The 22,438-nt window shown below is 41.7% G+C and overlaps 1 protein-coding gene across 2 annotated transcripts; it reads right to left on the bottom strand.

Moving 5' to 3' along the window:
* Positions 1-8,564: 8,564 nt before the first annotated feature.
* On the bottom strand, positions 8,565-15,956 carry pck1 (phosphoenolpyruvate carboxykinase 1 (soluble)). 2 transcript variants are annotated; one of them, XM_034231667.1, is made up of 10 exons: positions 15,805-15,956; positions 14,925-15,206; positions 13,680-13,864; positions 13,183-13,386; positions 12,668-12,855; positions 12,421-12,583; positions 11,835-12,059; positions 11,349-11,480; positions 11,134-11,229; positions 8,565-9,838 (listed from the first exon to the last, which is right to left on the bottom strand). In XM_034231667.1, the coding sequence occupies exons 2-10, from the start codon at positions 15,146-15,148 to the stop codon at positions 9,381-9,383; spliced, it is 1,875 nt and encodes a 624-aa protein (XP_034087558.1). In that variant the 5' UTR covers positions 15,149-15,206; positions 15,805-15,956; the 3' UTR covers positions 8,565-9,380. The 2 variants fall into 2 exon arrangements, with proteins under 2 accessions (XP_034087558.1, XP_034087559.1); XM_034231668.1 differs by having other exon boundaries at positions 15,732-15,880.
* Between the last annotated feature and the right edge of the window lie 6,482 nt (positions 15,957-22,438).

Genomic DNA, 22,438 nt, shown 5'->3' with positions numbered 1-22,438 from the left:
TAATTGTTCATGAATGTTGGTTAACTTTCAATGAGACAACGTATCAGAGTCCCACTAAGCTATATTTTAACTTGCCAGGGAAAACCTAAAAAAGCCAGCTTACTAGCTTGTAGGCTAACGAATGTTTCTCTTATAATATGTGTCTTATTAGTGCTTCATCAAGGGGATATTAATGGGTTCCAGAACTACAGAGTATCATAACCTTAATAATAATATTTTCCTAATTTTCTTAGCTTGTGCTTACCGCAAGTTCTCCTCCCTCTCCCCACTCGCGCTGATCTCTCTCTCTCTCATCAAGGTTTGAAATGAAATGAATCATCTTCCTCACCACCAATATCGGCCACGGGTTAGAAGAAGATGGACCTGCACCTGTACTAAACATGTCGGTTATTTTGACACAAGCGGCAGCATCAGCACGAAGGGCCTGCTTTTTTTCTTGCCCGCAATTTTTCTGCTCCCCCTTTTCGCTTGGCCTTGGCCTTGGCCTTCGCCACTTCTAACTCGAACTTTTTTTTTTCTCGAAAAAAAAGGCAGTTTGGCTTCAACGGTTGGCTCACCTCCTGGGGGCGTGATTTAATGATGCACACCGAGCGGCCCAAAGGGGGAGGTGATTAAAGATTTGATTGGGCCGGCCCAGTGTCAATTACTAAAAACATTTAAACAGAGGGCCAATCTACCCGTCTTATGGGCCGGGACTTCAGAAAAAAAAAAAATGACGTGTCGGCCCAAAAGGCACGTCGGCCCACCGGGAAAATGCCCGGTATGCCAGATGGCCAGTCCAGCCCTGCTTACATGTAATAAAACAAAGTTATAAAAATCTTGAAAATTGCAAAGAAAATATGCCAGATAAACTGAAGACTGTAATCTCTTAGTGAATGAGCAAATAACCAGCAGAGGTAGATAAGAAATGTGTTAAAAAAACAGGCAGTTTGAGACACAAAGTAAACATCTATTTCTGCATGCATGTGAGGTAATCATTTCCATGCCTCTGAAAAACAAGAACATTCAGCAGCTCTGTGGAAAACACCAGGAGTAAATCATTTCTAACAACAGTCCTAAAAGCAAGTGACATATGAGGGTTTCTTCACTGTGAAGTTACACATTGAGAGGTGAGGAGAGATGCAGTGTACGAGGTAAAAGCAGAAACATGCAGGGAACAAGACGTCCTGCCAACAACACGTTTATAGAGGAATTTGAATGATAAGGACTTCACTTCCCATGATTCATAAATGGGACTTCTATAGGAAACAGTTTATCAAAGTTCAAATGTAATTATTAGAGTTTTAATTGGTCAAGTTGAATATTTTCTTGATTTTACAGCGGGGGCATTTATTATATACATATATTAGTTTTTATTTATTTATCATATAGTACGGTGGCAGACAGGTGCAAACGTCATACGACCAATATAACTTACATTTTAGGTAAGTATAAAACAACAGTGACAGTTTGCTAATTTTGATATCCCAAACGTCAAAAAGGTCTCCGGTCCCAGCTGTGTGAGTCACTTTTTGTGTCCCCGTGTCCATTGTGTTTTGAGCTTCTTGCAGTGTTTTGTATTATGCTACACTTTCGGTAAACCCTGTGCGTGTTTCTTCAGGTTGGCGAATGTCTTCTAAATGCTGCGCACGTCTTGTCAAGGTATCGGAGATGTTTATTCATTTGTTTTGGTACATTTGTATTTTTATATCGGCCTCATTTTTGAAAGTACAGTGCATTTCTTTTATTGGAAGTGTTTTGGGCCCTGGAAGTGTGTTTGCACCTGTCGGCAACTACAATATTCCCTCAAGTGCACTTGAATGTGATCAACGCAAAGACATTGTAGAAATATTATTTCTTTCTTAAAATAATATATTCTAGAAAGATTATTTAAAGACCTTTTAAAGACTCAATATCAGGGGAAAATAACTTCATAAAGATAAGATATTTTGCATTGTACTGTATGAGGCCTTTTCTCAATCTGCATTCACTATGTGCAATTTGAATAAACCTGGAGCATGATTAAATATATGTATGTTCATGTTGAATGAAATATGTTTATGTTTCACGACAGGTTTCTTGACCTTAAGCAGCTTGAGCCCTGTGCAAGTTTCCTTGCTAACTCATTCAACATCGTGGATGTTACTGACATGTCTGAGCAACTGTCCAGCCTTTTCAGTCTCAGTGCTTCAGAGTTGGAGCTAGAGATCAGGTCAGGAGAAAGACAACAATGAATGACTGAATGTTTGAAGACATATGTTTGCTTGATGCAAGTTGAGAAAAGCACAAGCCATATTCCCCTTTTACATGTGAAACTAATTTGTGAAATGCTTGAAATAATTTAAACTATAGAGCTAGAAATGTTATTATTACAATTAGGAACTTTGCACTCTTATCTGTAAAACTGTTTACTGTAGTTATTGATGTTAAAGCAGAACTCAGTATTGCATGGTGATTATTTGTCTTTTTTTCTCTTCATGAGAAAGTCAAGTTTATTCATGTTCATGTTAATGTTTCTGCTCTTGAGTCACGAATGTGATATGTGCACTGAAATCTATATAAAATAACATGAGTAGCTCTTGGCCACTTTCTTTTTTCAAAAGTAGCTCCCGGTTAGAAAAAGGTTGGAGACCCCTGCCCTAGAGAGATAGGCATATGACTGTCATGTTTCTTGCTTACGCAGGCCTTAGCTAATCTTAACTAATGTCAGAATACTGCTTTGAACCAGTATTCTTCCATCTTGTTGACTGTAACACTATCTTATAAGCATATCAAGGACTCTACTCTGGGAACTATTTGTCCCACGCAGCCCTGTGTGTGATGACTACTTCCATTCTTGCAAGTTGTAATGTTTTTTGTTAGTCACAGTACGCTGTTTTTAAGTCAAAGTCTCCATGCACAGATTTGTTTTTGGAGGTTATGCATAACAAATCCCTTCAAAATCTGCCGCTGTGATTATTAATCAGTAAAGCGGAGTTGAGATCCTCCTCTGACGTAACAGTTCCTTGACTGAGTGATTTCTTTGTTTTGTCCGCATAGCAGTGTTTTCTAAAGCCTTCAATAAAAACATTACAACAGTAACATGGTTCATGGTATAGGAACACAGAGCTTCCAGATCCCAGATAGAGTCAAAAACAAATCAGTGATGATTAACTTCCTCTTTATCTGCACGTCTTACACAACCGCTGCAGTGGACTAGTGCCATACAGTCTGTGAGCAGTGCACAAACATGAGGCCTCAGACACACACAGTACAGATAGTGAACACAGCATTCAACGTAAATGTGATGTTTGTTTGACATGTGTGGTGCTTTTGGGTGTATAAACGTATCATGTGTTTAGGTAGCATTGTAGCCAGATTGGACATGTTAAACTACCGAACCAGAGGATTCAAATGTTCATATTTTGAGGAAATGTTTTAATGCGATCCATAACCACAAGAAGAAATAGGTGTAAATGTGTAGTTTACATGTATCTAAATGATTGACTGACATACCTTCAAATATATCCACATAGCTTTGTTGCATGCTGAGGGGTGTGATCTGGGTATGTGTTCATAAGTGTGACAATTTAGTAATAGCGTACTTTTACAAAGTTCAATTAGATGACAGCAAAACTAAGAACCAGCTCATATTATGCATTAAAACCAAAGGCTATAAGCTAAGCTAATTCAAACCTGGCTTACTGGTGCATTCGAGTCAAGCAGCAGGAGACAAAACGCTTTGCCTGCAAGTCGCTTTCATCAACATCCAAGCTAACACCAAGTATAAGTGGCTTGAAGGAGCTCTTTTTGAATTTCAATCTAAAAAAAATCAGTTCTGTAAATAAAGGCCCTGCACGTCTTCAAGTGATTACAATTGTGTTTTTGTCATTAGACTTTGAGACCTCGCTTTAATTGCAACTGTAGCCGATGAATGGGAGTCGGAGGCGGTGTGTTTAATATGGAACTCCACACTTTATTTTCCATTTACTCAGACACACAAGAACGTACTAGCTGCATGCTACTGCGAAGCTGGAACCACAACAACAGGAAACCGGAACACCAAGGTACCACCCACTAACCGGTCCGTGGAGCAACACTACATCGTGTTCCCCGCCCACAACAATACAACTGGAAATGATGTCCCTTAATGCTCCGCCACAAAAGCACCCCCAGAATTCACCCATACACAAAATCCGTGCGGCGGGGAGGAACGACAGGCCGACCACCACGACTTCGGAGAACGGGAGCCGGGGAGTCGACCCCTGCAGGGGTGGTCGATGGGAGTTGTGGGACCGGAACCGTATAGGCCCCAGGTCGCCTTCGCTACTGCAAGTTTGGAAAGGTTCAACCGTCGGGCCCTGGCGTAGACTGGGAGTCCCTCAGTGGTGACGTGGTGCTCCACCCCATGCTTGGTGGTGGACGCAGAGAAGGTGGGCAGGTCCGGGAACTCGGCCAACAACATGAGGTACTTGTCCGCACCTGACAATGAGCCCGACAGACCACCGTACGCCACCTTGCCAAGCGTACACACAAGGGAGGAAAACGTTAAGGCATCAACCAATCGTTTGTTATTAACGTCCACCAGGAGCCTGTGAGCACACAAAAGATCTGCCCAGAGGAGGAGAAAATAAATGTCTGCTGTGACGAAGTCCCAGTTGAAACGCTGCCCCCCAACACATAAACTCATAGGCCTCATGCCATAAGTGCGGATGGGGCTGTCGTCAACTGCAGTCCGTGCCCCCCTCGAGCGACGTCCTCCCTCGATGCAGGAACCACACTCCGTTGAGCGCCCGTGTCACAGAGAAACCAGCTACCCAAAACACTGTCGCTAACGAAGAGAAGCCTGCTCGTGCCGCCCACGCTCAGGGCCACTAACGAGCGACGCCCCTCTCGTTTCCTGGAGGCTTGTAGCCTTGGCCCGAACCGCGTGTGGTAAAAACACTCCCCCGTGTCCCCACACTCTAAAAACGAATTCAGGCGACCTTTCACCTCCACTTAATGAAATGCATGGTTGCAAGATAAAAATGTTAGTTAATTGATTTAGATAAACATTTAAAGTTGCAAACATTAATTTATAAGTTGTGTGACGTAATAATGTTGGTAATTACATCAACTTAATATTGTGTGTAATTTGAACTCTGATTTCTGCGTTAATTGACTTCAAACAAAATTCAAGTTGTAGTAAGTAATGCAATTGGCTTGATAACTTAATTGTTATACACCTTGAGTTAAGGATTTCAAGTCCACTCCCACTTAAGATGCCTGGACAAGTTCCCACAGCTCAGACAAATATAAATATACAAAGGACATTTTAAGGTGAGTGTCATCTTTTGTCATTCAAATACAGTAGATAGCCTTGTAGTTGCACTGCATAGGCAAATTGCTGTGTCCCCATGTCCCATGGTAATATGGCTCATGTGTTTATTTATTATTTGTGGGGCAATTTAAATTTGTGTTATTTATCTTTTTTCTCAAGATTGAAATGAAGCTCAGCGCAAGTTCTTTCAGGAAGACTGGGTTTATATACATTCACTTTGCAGCTGCATATAATCAGCTCATCACAGGCGTTCTCTTTAACCAATCACATTTCACCTCATTCTCCAGCAGCCAATCAGCGAGCTGCAGCCAAACTATAAAATGGTTCTCCTCTCTCCTGCAGTCAGCTGTGATTTCAGGTGTTCATGCACCTTATCATATGGCATGTGTCAATACATGTTCAAACCAAATGAATTCTCTCCTGATTGAAACATCATGTGTTGAAATAAACAACTGCAGTTCAAAATAAAAAGTGAATTGCCTAATATTTTTGTTGTGGAATCAATTAATTTCTTTCTTTAAAGGCAAAAACATGAAAAAGCTAAGAAAAAAAACTATTGAATACAATATATTTGGAGCAACTTAATTTATAAATGGTTGTCAACTTAAAAACGTGTGTTCACAATGAGGGTAATTAAGTACATACAACTTAAAATTCCTTTTAAATCATACGGTAAAACAAGTTGGAACAACTTAATTTTCAACTTAAAAACTTGTGTTTATGCTACCAATTATTAAGTAAGTGGTAATTAAAAACACCTGATTGTAGAGGAAAAGCCTTCTCCCCTAACTCAAATAACTTTGTTGCTTTAAGACAATTTCATTAGAAGTTGTCTTAACTCAATAAACATTGATGCAAACTGTTGCGTTGATTTTCTTTGTTGAGCCAAGGCATTTGTTTTTAGAGTGCATGCCAGCCTGGAGCCGCAGCGGTCTGCTCCCCCCATGCCCTCCTAACCGGCGAGGGGGCAATACAGCCAATACATCTGCACCGGGCTGCTGGGTCAACAGGAAAAAACGGTCCGCCTCCTCAGCCAGGGCGCGCCGGGCTCAGTAATGGCCGTGTTTGCCAGCGCAGTCTGAACCCGGGGCGGCAAGTGGCGCAGGAACGTCTCCACAAATAAGATCCGGGGATCTTGCCCCCCCCCCCCAGCAGATTCAGCATATTTTCCATGAGCTGGGACGGCTTGCTGTCCCTAGGCCCTGAATCTCGAAAATCTGGCGAGCCCTCTCCTTAGCAGATAAGCTAAATGTCTTAAGGAGAAGGGCTTTTATCCCCTCGTATTTGCCCTGCTGCGGGGGATCCGCGATAAATCCGAAAACAGAGGTGGGGGACTCGAGTCGCATATTTTTGGACTTGAGACTTGCTTGACTAACATTGATAAAAGACTCGACTTGACTTTGACTTGGTATTCATAACTTGAGACTTGACTTGAGACAGATGACTCGAAAGGACTTTACTTTTTTAAATATAATATTTGCAATTGTTTTTGTATTGTACGGAGCCCCTAAAGGGCAATGAAAAAAAAAAAGATACTTGTTCGCACGAGAAAGTTACCGGTGCGCCAAGTAGGAAGTGGAGCACACAGGAGACAGGAGAGTCTGTCTGTCTTGATCTATGAATTCATGTCCGGGACTCTCACGGTATCTGCTGCCCACAGCTGTTTTATAGAAGGAAAACCTCATTCACTTCATAAAATCGCTGCAGCACCGGGAGGTTCAACCTTGAGATAAAACTTAATCTCATCTGGAAGTGTAGAAGAAGCACACCACAAATGTTGCGTGTCATGTTGCAAATCTTAAGCTTTAAGCGTGTTGTTTAACACCCTGTTTTCTTTTCCAAATCGTCCAAAAAGACAAACATTCTTAGTTATAAACACGGGGGAAATGTATTGAATTCAAACACGGGTTATGCTGGTTATTGGTTATGTTTGGGATGTTTAAGATCATATAAGGTCAAAATAATGATGATCCATACATCAAGTCATGCACGTAAGTTAAGTAGTCTCATAAATAAGTCATGGTTGATTTTGGTTTCATACAGGACACAATCAGCTGTCTCCTGGATTTAAAATTTCAGTTTTCTTGTTCGACCTTTGAATATTGTTATAAGGAAAAGAGCAATTAAACCCAAATACAGGAGTCTGCAGGTAGAGGGAATCAAAGAAAAATGATCTTAAAGGTCCCATGTCATGGCCATTTCTACTGATCATAATTCCATTGTTGAGGTCTACTAAAGCAAATTTATAATGTGACATTTTCCAACTCACATTGGTGTCTCATACAGCATCTCTGTATAGTATGAGTATTCACTCTCTGTCCTACACGGCTTGTTGGAGCTCCTGCCCCCTCCCTGTGAGCCCAGTGGCCGTCTGCGAGACAGCGAGACACAGCGAAACCCAGCCTGAAACACACACACACACCCGCAGCCTGGCTGGGAGTTTGTGTGTGTGCCCAGGCTGAGTTCCTCTGTGTCTCGCTGTCTCGCAGACCCCACACCAGTGAGCCCTAGCTCACACTGTCCGCTCCTCGCAGCAGCGAGCCTCGCAACGTCCCACACAGTGTGTGTGTGTGTGAGGAAGTCCGGATTGGTCCAAACGTAACGGCTCCACGGACGTAACGTAACAGCACGTCACTATACCCGAAATAAGTCACTATACCCAGGAAGTAAACAATGGAAAACGAGAAATCCCCAACGAGGCGTTCTGGGGCAGCATAGACAGGTATTTTCTGTGTTAGAGTTTTACTCCCTACAGGGTGTACTTTGAGGGTGTGTGACTCTGCAGACCGTTTACATGCAGAAAAAGCTACATAACACACAAGGGGACGGGTAATAACCGGAAAAGCATGGGACCTTTAAGTCAGAACTTTGCAGAAGCAGGAAAGGACCTATTCTGCTCATTTTCAGGTTCATATTTGTATTTGGTGCCTCTCCTGGGACATGTCTCCGTGCTTTAATGTTCAAAAAACTCTTTATTTTTCTCACACTGCCTGTGCTGCAGCACCTCTTTTCACCCTCTGTCTGAAACCAGAGCCCAGTCTGCTCTGATTAATTAGCTGGTCCGCTCTAATGTGGTTATTAAATTCAAACTAAGCTCAGGTGAGAAGAGGATTGGGAAGAACTCTAAGCAGGAAAAGACTAACGAGGTTGATGTAGAGCAGGTATGCAGGGTACAGGCTCAGGAAGGCAACAGGAGAATCAGCAACAAAGTCTACAAACCAGTCTTGACTGAATGTCTATGGGACACATAATATATCAGAAATAACAATGACAACAGCAACATGACTTAATAATTGACAACACTTTTATTGTCTTCTCCCTTCTCTGGGGTCTCAAGATGGCCCCAAAACAGAACCAAGAGAACCAACAGTGTATAAAAATAAATTAAGAATACAAACAGGAACAGAAAACGACATGTACCCTATGTTAGGGGTTAAACAACACTGGAGCTAACATGGACTTGTTTACTCTTTCTGTGCTCTACAAGTCCACATGGCAATGACAGCGTGATGTGCGCTCATAATAAGTTACTATTAAATAGTAGAATTCAGAAGTACAGTATAGGCAATATATTAGAACAACAGTTTAAAACAAAGAGCTGTTACAACAGCAATGAAAGGAAACAATCATGGAAAGGAAACATTTCACTTGGCACATTCTCTCATACTGTTAGCATAGTGAGGAATGTTTCTGACCATTTCTTTCTACACTACAATTTCTGCAAGTTCATATCCTTTATCTTATCATCCCCAGAACAAATTTAAAAGTCTTTAAAATAATTGTCCTTGGGGAAATGTTGGAGGATTATAGCTAACGAAAACATTGAAAACAGCCACAGTCACTAGAAATCTATTACAATTTCTGATATGTAGTTCTTGAATCAATCAACGTTTGCTTTAGAATATCTGGTAAGTCTTATAGATTCACTAGAAGTCTTTATTCAAGTGTCTTATATTTTGTTCTAGAATAACTCAAAGTCTATTCAAGAACGTTTGATAGAATTACTAAAAGTCTGCTCTGGAATGGGTAATATCCGTTATAGAATTTCGAATTTTTCGTGCTACTTTAGATTTGCTGAAGTGCTGTTCGCTCCCCCTCATCATCACATCTGCTTCACTCTCTGCTCCAGGAGCTCCAGCTGCCGGGCCACCTCGTTGGGCAGGTCGTCGTTCACCTGCGTGGTGAAGTACTTCCTAACATCGGCCACCTCCCTCTGCCAGAACTCCTGATCCAGGGAGAACAGCTGGCTGAGGTCCACCTCCTCCTCCAGGCCCTGGAGGTTCAAGGAGTCGCAGCATGGCAGGTAGCCCACCACGGAGGGCATGGCGCCGGCCTCTCCATTCAAACGCCTGAACATCCAGTCCAGAACGCGGATGTTGTCTCCGAAACCGGGCCAGAGGAATCCAGCGGTGGGACTCTTACGGAACCAGTTGACGTGAAAGATCTTGGGGAGCTTGGCACCGGGGCGGTCGGCCATGCTCAGCCAGTGAGAGAGGTACTGGCCGAAGTTGTAGCCGAAGAAGGGGCGCATGGCGAAGGGGTCGTGCATAATCATCTTGCCTGCAGAAAGGAAGGGGGACAAGGAGCAGAGATTGGTACATGTCTTAAATATGTATCACCAGATATTGCAAAAGTACACACATCCTTTACTCAAGTAGAAGTACAGATACTCATGTTTAAAAATACTCTGGTAAAAGTAGAAGTACTGACTAAACTTCTTTACTCAAGTAAAAGTAAAGAAGTATGGGCTTTGAAATGTACTTCAGTAAAAAGTACCCATAACTACCATCTGTTTTAAAGAGTACCTGACCTCCCTTTATATTAATAGAACAATAATGTCATTGTTAGCTAATGAATGTTTCCATGCTGAACAACGGCAACATGACAACGTTTCCATTGGTCCCTCTTCTTTAGAGAAGACCAGGAAATGATGGATACACGGATCGTGTTCAAATCAATAGGCACGCAATGACTCTAAAGAATAATGATCACGCATCAAACACACATTCAGACTAAAGGAACCAGCTGTTTGGAAAATGAGAGAAGTAGAAAGTACAGGTATTTGAGTTCAACATGTAAGAAGTAGAAAGTACAGGTATTTGAGTTCAACATGTAAGAAGTAGAAAGTACAGGTATTTGAGTTCAACATGTGAGAAGTAGAAAGTACAGGTATTTGTGTTCAACATGTAAGAAGTAGAAAGTACAGGTATTTGTGTTCAACATGTAAGAAGTAGAAAGTACAGGTATTTGTGTTCAACATGTGAGAAGTAGAAAGTACAGGTATTTGTGTTCAACATGTGAGAAGTAGAAAGTACAGGTATTTGAGTTCAACATGTAAGAAGTAGAAAGTACAGGTATTTGTGTTCAACATGTGAGAAGTAGAAAGTACAGGTATTTGTGTTCAACATGTGAGAAGTAGAAAGTACAGGTATTTGTGTTCAACATGTGAGAAGTAGAAAGTACAGGTGTTTGTATTCAACATGTAAGAAGTAGAAAGTACAGGTATTTGAGTTCAACATGTAAGAAGTAGAAGTAAAAACTCGTCAGAACAAATAAGTAGTGGAGTAGAGTACTGATACCAGAAACATGTACTTAAATAAAGTAACAAAGTATTTGTACTCCACTACTCCCCACCTCTGCGTATCACCAGGCACATCAATTCATCTAGAGTATGCAGTTTCTATGCACGTTGCTCAAGCATGGATTTAATCAACTTCTCGGCCTTTGAAGGCTAGTCAATGTCCAATCAAGCAGCCTTTAATGTCCTCATGGTGAGTAAACTCCCTAAAATGCATTGAATGGAGGTGAGATAAATAAAAAAAGCTCTCTTGTCATGAGAATGATTAGATACTGACCTTTGTGTTCGGCTGCAGCGGTGGACTCTGACCTCATGGCTGCTCCAACAAACACACCATGCTGCCAGCTGAAAGCCTCGTATACCAAAGGGACACCTGAGAGGAGAATGGTCATTTATTAGATTAATATTTTGTCATCATTTTCTCACATCTTTCAGTCCTTTCCTTTTGTTAATTCATTGATCCCACTGCATACTGTTTCTATCTTTGCTCACCTTCTGGCCTTCGTCCTCCGAAAATGATGGCCTCAATGGGGACTCCCTCCGGGGATTCCCACATTGGGTCGATAATGGGACACTGCCCGGCCGGAGTGCAGAACCGAGAGTTGGGATGAGCGCAAGGTTCGCCTGGAAAGAGAAAGAGAGACATGAGGGTAAACTTTATTTCCCAACATTCTTATCTCCTTACCCCTAATGTGTGTGATGTCCTCTAGCTTGTCTTGTTGCTCTTTGAAACACCAGTTTGATAACTACTCCTGTATCTCTTCAGTGATTTCTTTGAAAAACACAAAAGCTATCTCAGACCTTTGGTCCACAGGATGGCACTTCTACAGATTGGATCATCTAAACAATTGGCCCTTCTAATGAACTTCCTGGTGTTTCCAGCCTATGTTGACTTTCCTTATCCCACCTACAGTCTTTGCAATGCCCTCTGTTTTCTGCAAGCACAGAAGAAATAATAATAAAGTTAAAAACTCTTACCATCCTCTGAGCTCCAGGGCTTGTTCTTCCAGGAAGTGATGGTGACTCCTTCAGGAAGTGCCTGGTCCATTCCCTCCCAGTACACGCCGCCATCGCTGGTTTCCGCAACATTGGTGAACACTGTGTTCTTAATGATGGTCTCCATGGCGTTGGGGTTGGTTTTGACTGAGGTGCCGGGGGCAACTCCGAAAAAGCCATTCTCAGGGTTGATGGCACGTAGGTTTCCTAGAGACAGGGAACAATGGAAATAATGAGTGTTAGAATTGATAGTTTGTATTATTATTATATTTGCCAAGGAGGTTATCTTTCTGGTTCAATTAGTTGGTTTGTTTGTATCTCAGGCAGGATTAGGAGAAAACTACTAGCCCAACATTGGTCCCAACGAATGGTACAACATTGTCCAACAAAGAACCCATTACATTGCGAAGTGGATCCAAATGACAGGATGTCTACATACATCATGGATTCACTTATATAATCGGCCTTAGAGGAGGTCCGCGCTCCAAGAGTACCTTTTCAGTTTTAACTGTAATCCTATCATCCCAAATGGGATTAAATGAGCTTCTCAAAGTCTTGAGTCCCTCACCTTGGTCGTCAAACTTCATCCAGGCAATGTCGTCTCCCACACACTCCACCTTCCAGCCGGGCAGCGTGGGGCAGAGCATGGCCAGGTTGGTCTTCCCACAGGCGCTGGGGAAGGCTGCTGCCATGTACTTTTTCTGCCCTGCAGGGTTGGTGACACCCAGGATCTGAGGAGGAGAAACATTCGGTTTAACAAGTTGTTGTGGGAAGTACTTATAATGATATATTGTGAGGTTTTCTTCAGATCTTACCAGCATGTGCTCGGCCAGCCAGCCTTCTTCCTTGGCGATGCATGATGCGATGCGCAGAGCGAAGCATTTCTTCCCCAGAAGGGAGTTTCCTCCGTATCCGCTGCCGAACGAGACGATCTGCCTGCGGTCCGGGACGTGAGCGATCAGCGTCTGCTCCGGGTTACAGGGCCAGCTGTTCACCAAGGGCTCTGCAAGACAAAGGGTTTACTTTAATCAGTGGATAGCATCAGTGGAGGAGGAATGTTTTACTTAATTTTGTGTCCTGGTAGAACTTCAACGATAAGACAAATTTGTCTATTCAATCGATTCATCGTTAATGTCAATTCATGCAAAATTGGCAAAATATGTTGTAACGTCATGCTTTTACCGTTAGCAAATATATTATAAGTAGTACTAGTGCTACTAGTATCTATAATTTATCAAAATAACCCAAAAATTACTAGTTATTTTTTCGAGCCTTAGTACGGATGCATGCATGTAGTTAGCTGGATGTTGTTTTGATGTTGTGGACGTACTCTTCAGCGGCAGAGGACAGCCGACGGAGTGCAGACAGCGGACGAACTCTCCCGTCCCCAGAGCGGACAGCACAGACTTCCCCATGCGGGTCATCACTCTCATACTGGCGACCACGTAGGGGGAGTCGGTCAGCTCCACCCCAATCTTAGAGAGGGGGGACCCCACTGGACCCATGCTGAACGGGATCACATACATGGTACGACCTGAGGAGAGAGAACATTTAAATGATACCTTAGTTTCAATGAGGCTGTGTGCTTCACTACAGAGGAAATGTAAAATATTGACTTTCAGGAACCAAATGAACACATTTTGCAGTGAAATACCCTTATACAACCATCCATTTCCAAATCTACACACCGATTCAAGTATTAAGGAAACATGGTTCTGCTTTGTTCTACCTTGGGAAGGGGAATCTTAAGCATTTTAGACTTTTTGGAGAGATCTGTGCCTCTATTCACTTGTTCATCCTGATGTGTAATTTTGTTCTCTGTGTTACCTTTCATGCAGCCGGGGAACCTTTGGGCCACGGCCTTGTCGAACTCTTCAGGGGACATCCAGCGTCCCAGCTGGCTGACCCCTCCGTCCAGAGGGGTGGGCACTGTGTCCCTCTGCTCCCGGGTCACAATCACCGTCTTACTCTCCACACGAGCCACGTCCCTCGGGTCGGTCCTGGCCAACCAGCTGCAGGAAGAGGAAGAGAAGGGTGAGACTTTTTGTCTTTTAACTTTCTTTCATACGTTCGCAAGATTGGCACATTGAATTTTGTCCCTGTGTTTGCAACAAGAAGTTGTAGCTCAGGAGGTGGAGTTATCGTCCACCAGTGGCTCGGAGGTTGGAGCCCCAGCCCCAACAGTCAACATGTGGAAGAGTCTTGGCTGAATGTGTGTGAATGCTAACTTGAAACTTCAAAAGCACTTTGTGTAGTCGCAAAGACTTGAAAAGCTTTACGTCTATTTACCTTTGATTTTTTATGCTGCTACTTATTTATTTGAACAATAAAAAAAAAAGGTGTAGTTATTTGATGTTAATTACCGTGTGCTTGCCTCTTTATTCATTATTTTAGTTTGCCTTTCATCTACTTAAACCATGAGTTTTTTTATTCCTTCCTCGAAAGGATTACTATTTCAGATTTATCAGATTTGGGATTTTTAGTTTTTTGCAGTAGGATGAAGCAGAATTGCTAGTTACAGTAACCTGCCTCCTGTTCACCTGAATGTTTGTGCGACAGCGGCTGCTCGTCCTGAAGGAGCTGGACTTTCTGGTTCTTCAGAATGCCGACCTTTCACACGTGTGTTGTTTATTTAAACAGCTGATGACGACTTACTCTTGCACACTGTCTCTAGGAACAACAAGACCGTGCTCTCTGCCAACTGCTTTGGGTTTCCTCTGACTTTGTTACAAAAGCCACCACAGCCACATACTAGCTGTTGTTCTTATTTTTCTGTAGATATTTGTTTGAAATATTATTTATAATTTTTAAATGAGTATTCCTGATTGATCTGGATAAAAAAACGTAATATATGAGTTACATTGTTGTAGTGGCAGCTTCGTTTAACTTATTTATCATGTATACGTATTATTCCTGTTGTAAATACTTGTTGTTTTGTGAAATCATTTTGAAAAATAAATCCCACAGAAAAATGACATTTTAGACAACTGAAAGGGTTCAAGTCTGCTGATGTTTAGAGTATTTGCTTTGTGGCCCCTATCTCTAGAATCCTCTGAATTGAATCCCACCCACCAGTTCTCATATTTGCGGAGCTTCTTGATCAGGCCCTGCTCCTCCAGCTGAGTCAGGACGGCCCGGTTCTCCTCCTCGGAGCCGTCACAGATGTGTAGGGCCTCGGGCTGGCACAGAGTCACGTTCAGATCCACAAACTCCTTCAGGGCCGGGCTGAGGGCGCTCAGGTCGCCCTGCAGGACCCTCGGGCTGCCCTGGTTCTGAGAGGGGAGCTGAGGAGGCATGCTGCTGGGGGCTGGAAGGCTGGAGGGTAGAGAGAAGAGACGGGAGGAAGAGTGGAGTCTGGGGAGAAGATTCAGGGGGGAGAGGAAGAGTAGACATAGAAAGGGTCAGAGAAAAGTTAGCAAGATGGGACAAGGAGAAGAAAAGAGAGGAGAGGTGATGGAGGATGGAGGATGGAATAATAAATATGGATATAGAAAAATAAAAGGAACAGAGAGAAGATTTAAAAGAGAAAAAGAGGAATAAAGTTTAGCACATAAATACAATTAAAAAGTGCTTTTTGAGTATTATACACTTTGTATACATAGTGCACTTTACTACAGTCCTGTTAACAATAACGTGATATATTATTTTTGTATAATGATCATTGTTGGAATAAAATAAATACAAAAATAAATAAATAATAAATGTTATCTATAGAGCAAACTTCAATGTACTCAATATTTGTATTTACAGGTCAACAATATCATTAAAAAGAAAATACAGATAAAAAGAAGCCTGAGATCTGAGCGTAACATTGGAAATGACTGCTTCACTAAAAGTTGAATTAAATGTTAAATAAGTAAAAAACTGCTGCAGCCTTACTGTCCAACAGAACCCCCGTCCTCATCAGATACCCTCCTCACATTACACAGTGGAAACAGAAGCGTCAGGTTACCTTCAGGAGTGTGTGCAGCAGAGACTCTTCAGCGGAGCCTCATCAGATGAAGAGCTGAGGACTGTTTCTCCTGAGTGAGTTGTGTCTGCTGACAGAGTTTCTCTCTTTATACCCGGGATGTCCCACAAGAGGGGGGGGAGGAGGCTTGTCCTCTGAGCTATTTGCATGAACCTGTTGTTCCATGCTGATCTAAAAAACACAGTGTCGCAATTAATCATTTATCAGCGTGACGTAACGTCTTCATCACAGAACCGGTTCCCTCTGCCCGGCTACAGAGAAACCAGTCAGTCAGCCCATCAGAATACTTTACTGTCCCTGGGGAAATGGAGTTTTAGGAGAGTTGCTCTTTAGAAACTAAAACTAAAATTAGGATAATAAAAAATATTTATATAAGAAGTTAAAGTAAGATGTGCAATTAAAACATAATGTAAAAATAAAATTGATTAGAGATAATTATATTGACATAAAAATGTAAGTGACATTTTCAATCAATATTTGAATAATTAAATTAAATACAAATATTTGTATAAACATAAGTAACATATTTATTAAATAAAATAGAGGACACCTTAATATAAATAAAAAATATTAATTTGCAGAACTGTATCCCTGTTCTGGAACTGTATTACTATGTTCTTACTTATTGTATCCCTAATAAGCAGCATACCATCAAGACACATTTTTATATCAGAGTATTTCTATGTTGTGGTATTTGTACTTTGCTTTAGATCCGAGTACTTGTTCAAGACAGACAGATTTGACCTCAGCACTAATGCCACTACGTTCCTCCATAAGACACTTTTAGTCATGAAGGAAAAGCCAGTGATAACGTGTGTGTGTGTGTGTGTGGTGTGTGTGTGTGTGTGTGTGTGTGTGTGTGTGTGTGTGTGTGTGTGTGTGTGTGTGTGTGTGTGTGTGTGTGTGTGTGCGTGTGTTTTTCACCAAAATCCTCATGCTTCCTTTTTGATGTGAAAGCAACCCGATTGAAGTTAAAACGCCAGTAAAAAGTTGAATTTATACCAGCCTGCCCCATGCCCGGCGCCGTGGGAGGGCCAGGGAGGGCCAGGCCCTCCCATTTGACATTCCTGCCCTCCCCGAATAAACACGTTTTTTTATTATTTATACAAATTAAAAAATATATTTATTTTATTTTTTTAATTATAAATAAACTGTGAACTTTTATGCTACGATGTATGTGATGTCAGAACTAAAAAAAAATCGCAGGCGCCAGGCTACGTCAAATAAATGCATGTGTCTGTTGTGATTTGTGATTCGTCCCCATTTAGACCAATCACAGCGTCACACTCTGCCGCCTATTCTGGATTTGTTTATTGTACATTCTGTAGACTCCCATTTCTGTTTGAATTACAAAATGGACATAAAAAATTGGCTTAAAAGGTCTAAGAATTTATTAAAACGAAATAGCGATGAAAGAACTGCAGCCGATGGTGCTGCTGGCGACCCTGCACCTGCCGTTGCAGCAGCACGCCTTAATGTCACAAGCTTGACCTCGGCAAACCCCGGGCTGAGTTAGCGATGATCTGGGGTTAATAAACCCAAGCAGGTGAAGCTGGATCGTTATCCAGGGAGATTGTTTTCAGGAAAGAACCGCACTTTTGCCGGTCTGTTGAAGATTCGTTAAAAGCAGACGCAGCCTTGTGTCTTCATCTGATGCGGCTTTTACTGTCAAAGGTTTTTGCGACTGGAAACACGCATTACAGACTGATAAAGGACTGCTAAGGCATGCCGCATCAAAAGAACACATTTCATGTGAGAGTTTGTGGAGAGAGAGACAGATACGCGAGGAAACAAATAAGGAAATTATAACTTTGGTGCAGATCAGCTGGCACGGAGCCGTTATTACGTGTTAGCTGTCGTTGATATTATAGCTTTTTTAGCTGTCAACCAACTCCCTCTCAGAGGTGACTCGATTCACTCCACAGCATGTCCGAGTGCAGTGCATCGGAACATAAACCATGCCCAAGGCGGGCTAAACAGCTCATCGACTCAGTCTCTACTATTTCTCTCCGAGTGCAGCGATGAGGAAGCTGCCATCCTTAACCAGTGTGCCTTGCTCGTGATTTACCAGTGTCTGTGCTGCCACGCACACAATGTTTCAAAGTGGTTTCTACGTTGCCCTTTATTTGTGTATGTTTGCGATAAGTGTGCGTCTTTGCGCAATGCCGTTGGCCTTGCTGTTTGATATATATTGTGCCGCAGGCCCGCAGCACGTGACGGTTTTGTGGGCCCTCCCATGAAAATCATAGACCCTCCCTTTAGATTTGTTCTGGCGCCGGGTCTGGCCTGCCCTCCTACAAAAGACGACCAAATAGGTTGATTGTTCAGCAGCTAAATACGACCCAGTCACGTTTTAAAGTGTAGCACCTCTAGTGGTCGTGTAAGAAACAACATGCTCCTGTCGATCGCAAACGCTCCGGAGGGTCGTTTATTCACAAATAACCCTCTGGAAAATCCTAAATTGTATAATAGTTTGGCCATTAAAATGCTCTTTGATTAGATTTCTAGCGAGAAGTGTATATTGTACTTTTAGAATCCACGTCCAGTGGATGTGTAGGATCTATAGTTTGATAGATATTACGAAGATGATTTGAGGTCTCGCCAGGAGAAGTGTATATGGGGCAGCTTCCATGTAAAGTTAGCGTGGGTGAAAACAGTATTTCCGGTCTCGAAGTTTTCATAATAAAACCAGAAGTATTCCCCTCACTGTCAAATGATTACACAGTGATATCTCCATTACTCATCCACTAAAAAACATCAGTTTATCCTTGTTAATTACACAATATTGATTGGTTTCAATTGTGTACAATGCTTTTGTGTTTTTAACCTTCGATTCAGAGAAACAAATCGTTTTTTAGGAGTTTAGACACTACAGTTTCCGAAGACACTACACTACCCAGAATCCCCAGCTATCATTTGGGACTACGATACCGCCTTGCTTTACAAACCCCGTGATTAGTCCTCAAGCTCTGTGATTGGATGTTGGAGTGGCAGTGCGACAAGGTTACGCTGAGCGCCAAACAGCTCTTTGAAATGGAATGGAACCACGGCAGACTATCCAAAACTGGACTCGGACGGGTCTAGTTTGGGAACCCCTCTATGGCACGTCTCTACTGGGAATTGTAGTTTTAAAAGACGTTTTCGTATTTCCCACAATTAGAAGTTGCCAGTATTAAACTGTGTACACCCTGGAAGTTTAGGGGATATGAAACACAGTGGTGTTATCAAATTTAAAACATATACAGTTGCAAGAAAAAGTATGTGAACCCTTTGGATTCTCCACACATAGCGTTGTGTGTTCCTTCCAAACAACTCAACTTTGGTTTCATCTGTCCACAGAATATTTAGCCAGTAGTGCTGTGGAACATCCAGGTGCTCTTTTGCAAACTTCAAACGTGCAGCAATGTTTTTTCTGGACAGCAGTGGCTTCCTCCGTGGTGTCCTCCCATGAACTCCATTCTTGTTCAGTGTTTTACGTATGGTAGATTCCTCAACAGAGATGTTAGCATGTGCCAGAGATTTCTTTAAATCTCTAGCTGACACTCTAGGATTCTTCTTCACCTCATTGAGCATTCTGCGCTGTGCTCTTGCAGTCATCTCTACAGGACGGCCACTCCTAGGGAGAGTAGCAACAGTGCTGAACTTTCTCCATTTATAGACCATTTGTCTTACCGTGGACTGATGAACATCAAGGCTTTTAGAGATACTTTTGTAACCCTTTCCAGCTTTATGCAAGTCAACAATTCTTAATCGTAGGTCTTCTGAGAGCTCTTTTGTGCGAGGCATGGTTCACATCTGGCAATGCTTCTTAAGAATAGCAAATTCAAAACTGAGTTGCATATGAACCTATGATACATATGAACTCAGTGTCGGCCCGTAGCACTGGCGTAATAGATGTTCGCCTAGGGCGCCAGATCTGTGGAGGCGCTGCGCTGGCAGCTCTGGGAGGGAAAAAAACATTTTGACCGTTGGGGCTCATCCTAATTTTCGGCCTTGATGTAACAATATTCATAATTAAGTAAATGTAACACCCTTTTCACCCCGGTTACACTTTTCATTTGCCCTGTACGATGGGCGCTGTAAGTGATGAAAGTGGGGGATGTTGGCTTATCTGGCACCCGCAGCTCACAGCCAAAATGCGAGTGAGCGAGGGAGAGAGAGAAGGGCGCACCGGTACCGGTGCTGTTGTTATTAGAATCTGTTGCTAGCTGCTCTAACGGATATAAGAAGAAGATGTTTCTACAATAATGTGGAGGGAGAGTCCTCTCCAGTCAGACTGAGAGGCTGATAACTACAGCTCAGTGAGGTAACGGACTCTGAGTGTTTAGATAGTTCACTTTAGTCTAAGTTCAAACAGTTTGGTCACAATTGATGTAAACACATATTTCCAAGGCACTCCTTTATAATTATTGGGATAAACAGGTTTGAAATCATTCCAATGTATACTATAGGACAGTAACCAAAAATATCCTTTAAAACTGGAGATATAAAAAAAAATGCATAAATAAATGTTAAGGTAAAATAAGATATGAATGAACAACACAAATAAAATAAGTTACATTCATTTGTTATTGGCTATGGTAGGTTATTGGTTATGTTCACATACTTATTTGATTACATCCACTTGTCTAAGATGACAACAGAGACTTTCGACCCAAAACCAGCTGTTGACTTGTGGATGCAAGCAGCTAATCACAGACTCAACCAGAGAGAAAGAAGTAGGCCTACATCATCAGCTACCATGTCTGACAGAGAGGAAGACAGTGAGGAGAACAGTCAGGAGGGTAGTGATGACAGCTTGTAGGATTACTGGTTGTGCTAATGTTGTCCTGTGTTCACCTCTGCACGTGTGTTCTGTGTTCACCTCTGTGTGTTCAGTGCCGTGTGTCTGGCAAATAAAGTCAAGACCCCCTCAAAAGTTACAGTTTATTTCATTTTAAGGATGAGCACCAAGCAACATCTCCAGGTGCTCCTTTGAGAACCAGGGCAAAAAAGTTATGTGCACCCCTGTGTATAGACCTGTAACAGTCAACTGCATGAGGAGTTGGAAAGGTAGTAAATAATATCTTTAAAAACTACAAAAAAATCCCTTTATATCAGCTGTGCACCTTTATGGTGTAAATACAGCCTATCTACTAATTGGATCAAATATAAAAGTCAGCCGAATTAGTGTTGATACTGCAAGGAGACGTATTGTGTGAAAAGAAATTGTTTAATTGTTGATATATTTATGATCCACATCACGTATTCAGTTTCGGCTGCAGTTCTTCAAGTTTGTCCAGAAGTCTTCTCATCAGGGCTCTATAAATAGAGAACTACGGCAGATATGTAATATTTAATGCAGCCGAACCATGTATTACAATGCCGTTATGTGATGACTTTCAAAGAGAAAAGCAAGAACACTCGGGAATAAAGTATTATTTTATTTTTTTTAAATGTTTTCGGATTTCATATCGCATAAACACCATATCCCAAAATGCATTGCGGCTAAAACAATCGATGTTTTAGCCTATCAAAACCTCTGAAAAAAGAAATGTGTCTCTCAGAATCGAAAGAGAAAAACCTATGGGAAAAACACAAAAGCAGTGTACACAATTTAAACCAATTAATGTCGTGTAATTAACTAGGATAAACTGATGTTTTTTAGTGGAGGAGTACTGCAGATATCACTGTTAAATCATTTGATCATTGGTTTTATTATGAAAACTTCGAGACCAGAAATACTGTTTTCAACCCGTGAGGGTTGGCCAACTTTACATGGAAGCTGCATACACATTCTCCTGGCGAAACCTCAAATCATCTTCGTAATATCTATCAAACTATAGATCCTACACGTCCAGTGGATACTGGAAGTGGATTCTAAAAGTACAATATACACTTCTCGCTATAAATCTAATCATAAAGCATTTTAATTGTCAAACTATCCTACAATTTAGGATTTTCCAGAGAGGGTTATTTGTGAATAAACGACCCTCTGTAACGTTTGCAATCAACGGGAGCACTAGAGGTCGAAAACTTTAAAACGTGATTATAGGTCGTATTAAGCGCTTGAACAAACAACCTATTTGGTCGTAATAAGGGCCTGAACAATCGACCTGTTTGGTCGTGTGAGTTGGAGGACTTGTTGATTTATACACTGAATTTGTGATGAGACCAGGTAGAGCAAAAACTCCTTATTGTGTTGTCAATGCTGCAAACTAGATCATTGCTTAAAATGTACAGTAATAATCCTATTGAGTATCAATACACAACTGATAGTTGGTCTTAAGAGACCACTGCAGTATTATCAGTTTCTCTGGTTTTACTATTTATAGGTTTGTGTTTGAGTCAAATGAAAACATATATATTTGATTCTATAAACTACTGACAGCATTTGTCTTTGTTTGAATTCATCAGACACTGGAATGGAATGGCTGCCATACACCTAAAGATTGAGATTTAAGAACAATTTGGAGTGGTCTCTAATTTTTTTTTTTAAATGTATCTTATCTTTTTTGTTTTAGTTTAAATGATCATGAAACCCAATTTCCCTCGTGGATACATTAAGTATTTACTAATCAAATGAAGTATTCTGAATCTGATTCTGAGTATTGTACAGTTGATGAATTCATGTTAT

This window comes from Gymnodraco acuticeps, unplaced genomic scaffold, assembly GCF_902827175.1.
Source record: "Gymnodraco acuticeps unplaced genomic scaffold, fGymAcu1.1, whole genome shotgun sequence".
Lineage (NCBI taxonomy): Eukaryota > Metazoa > Chordata > Actinopteri > Perciformes > Bathydraconidae > Gymnodraco > Gymnodraco acuticeps.
The sequence above is the reverse complement of the archived record's forward strand: the minus strand, read 5'-3'. Positions and strand labels throughout refer to the sequence as shown.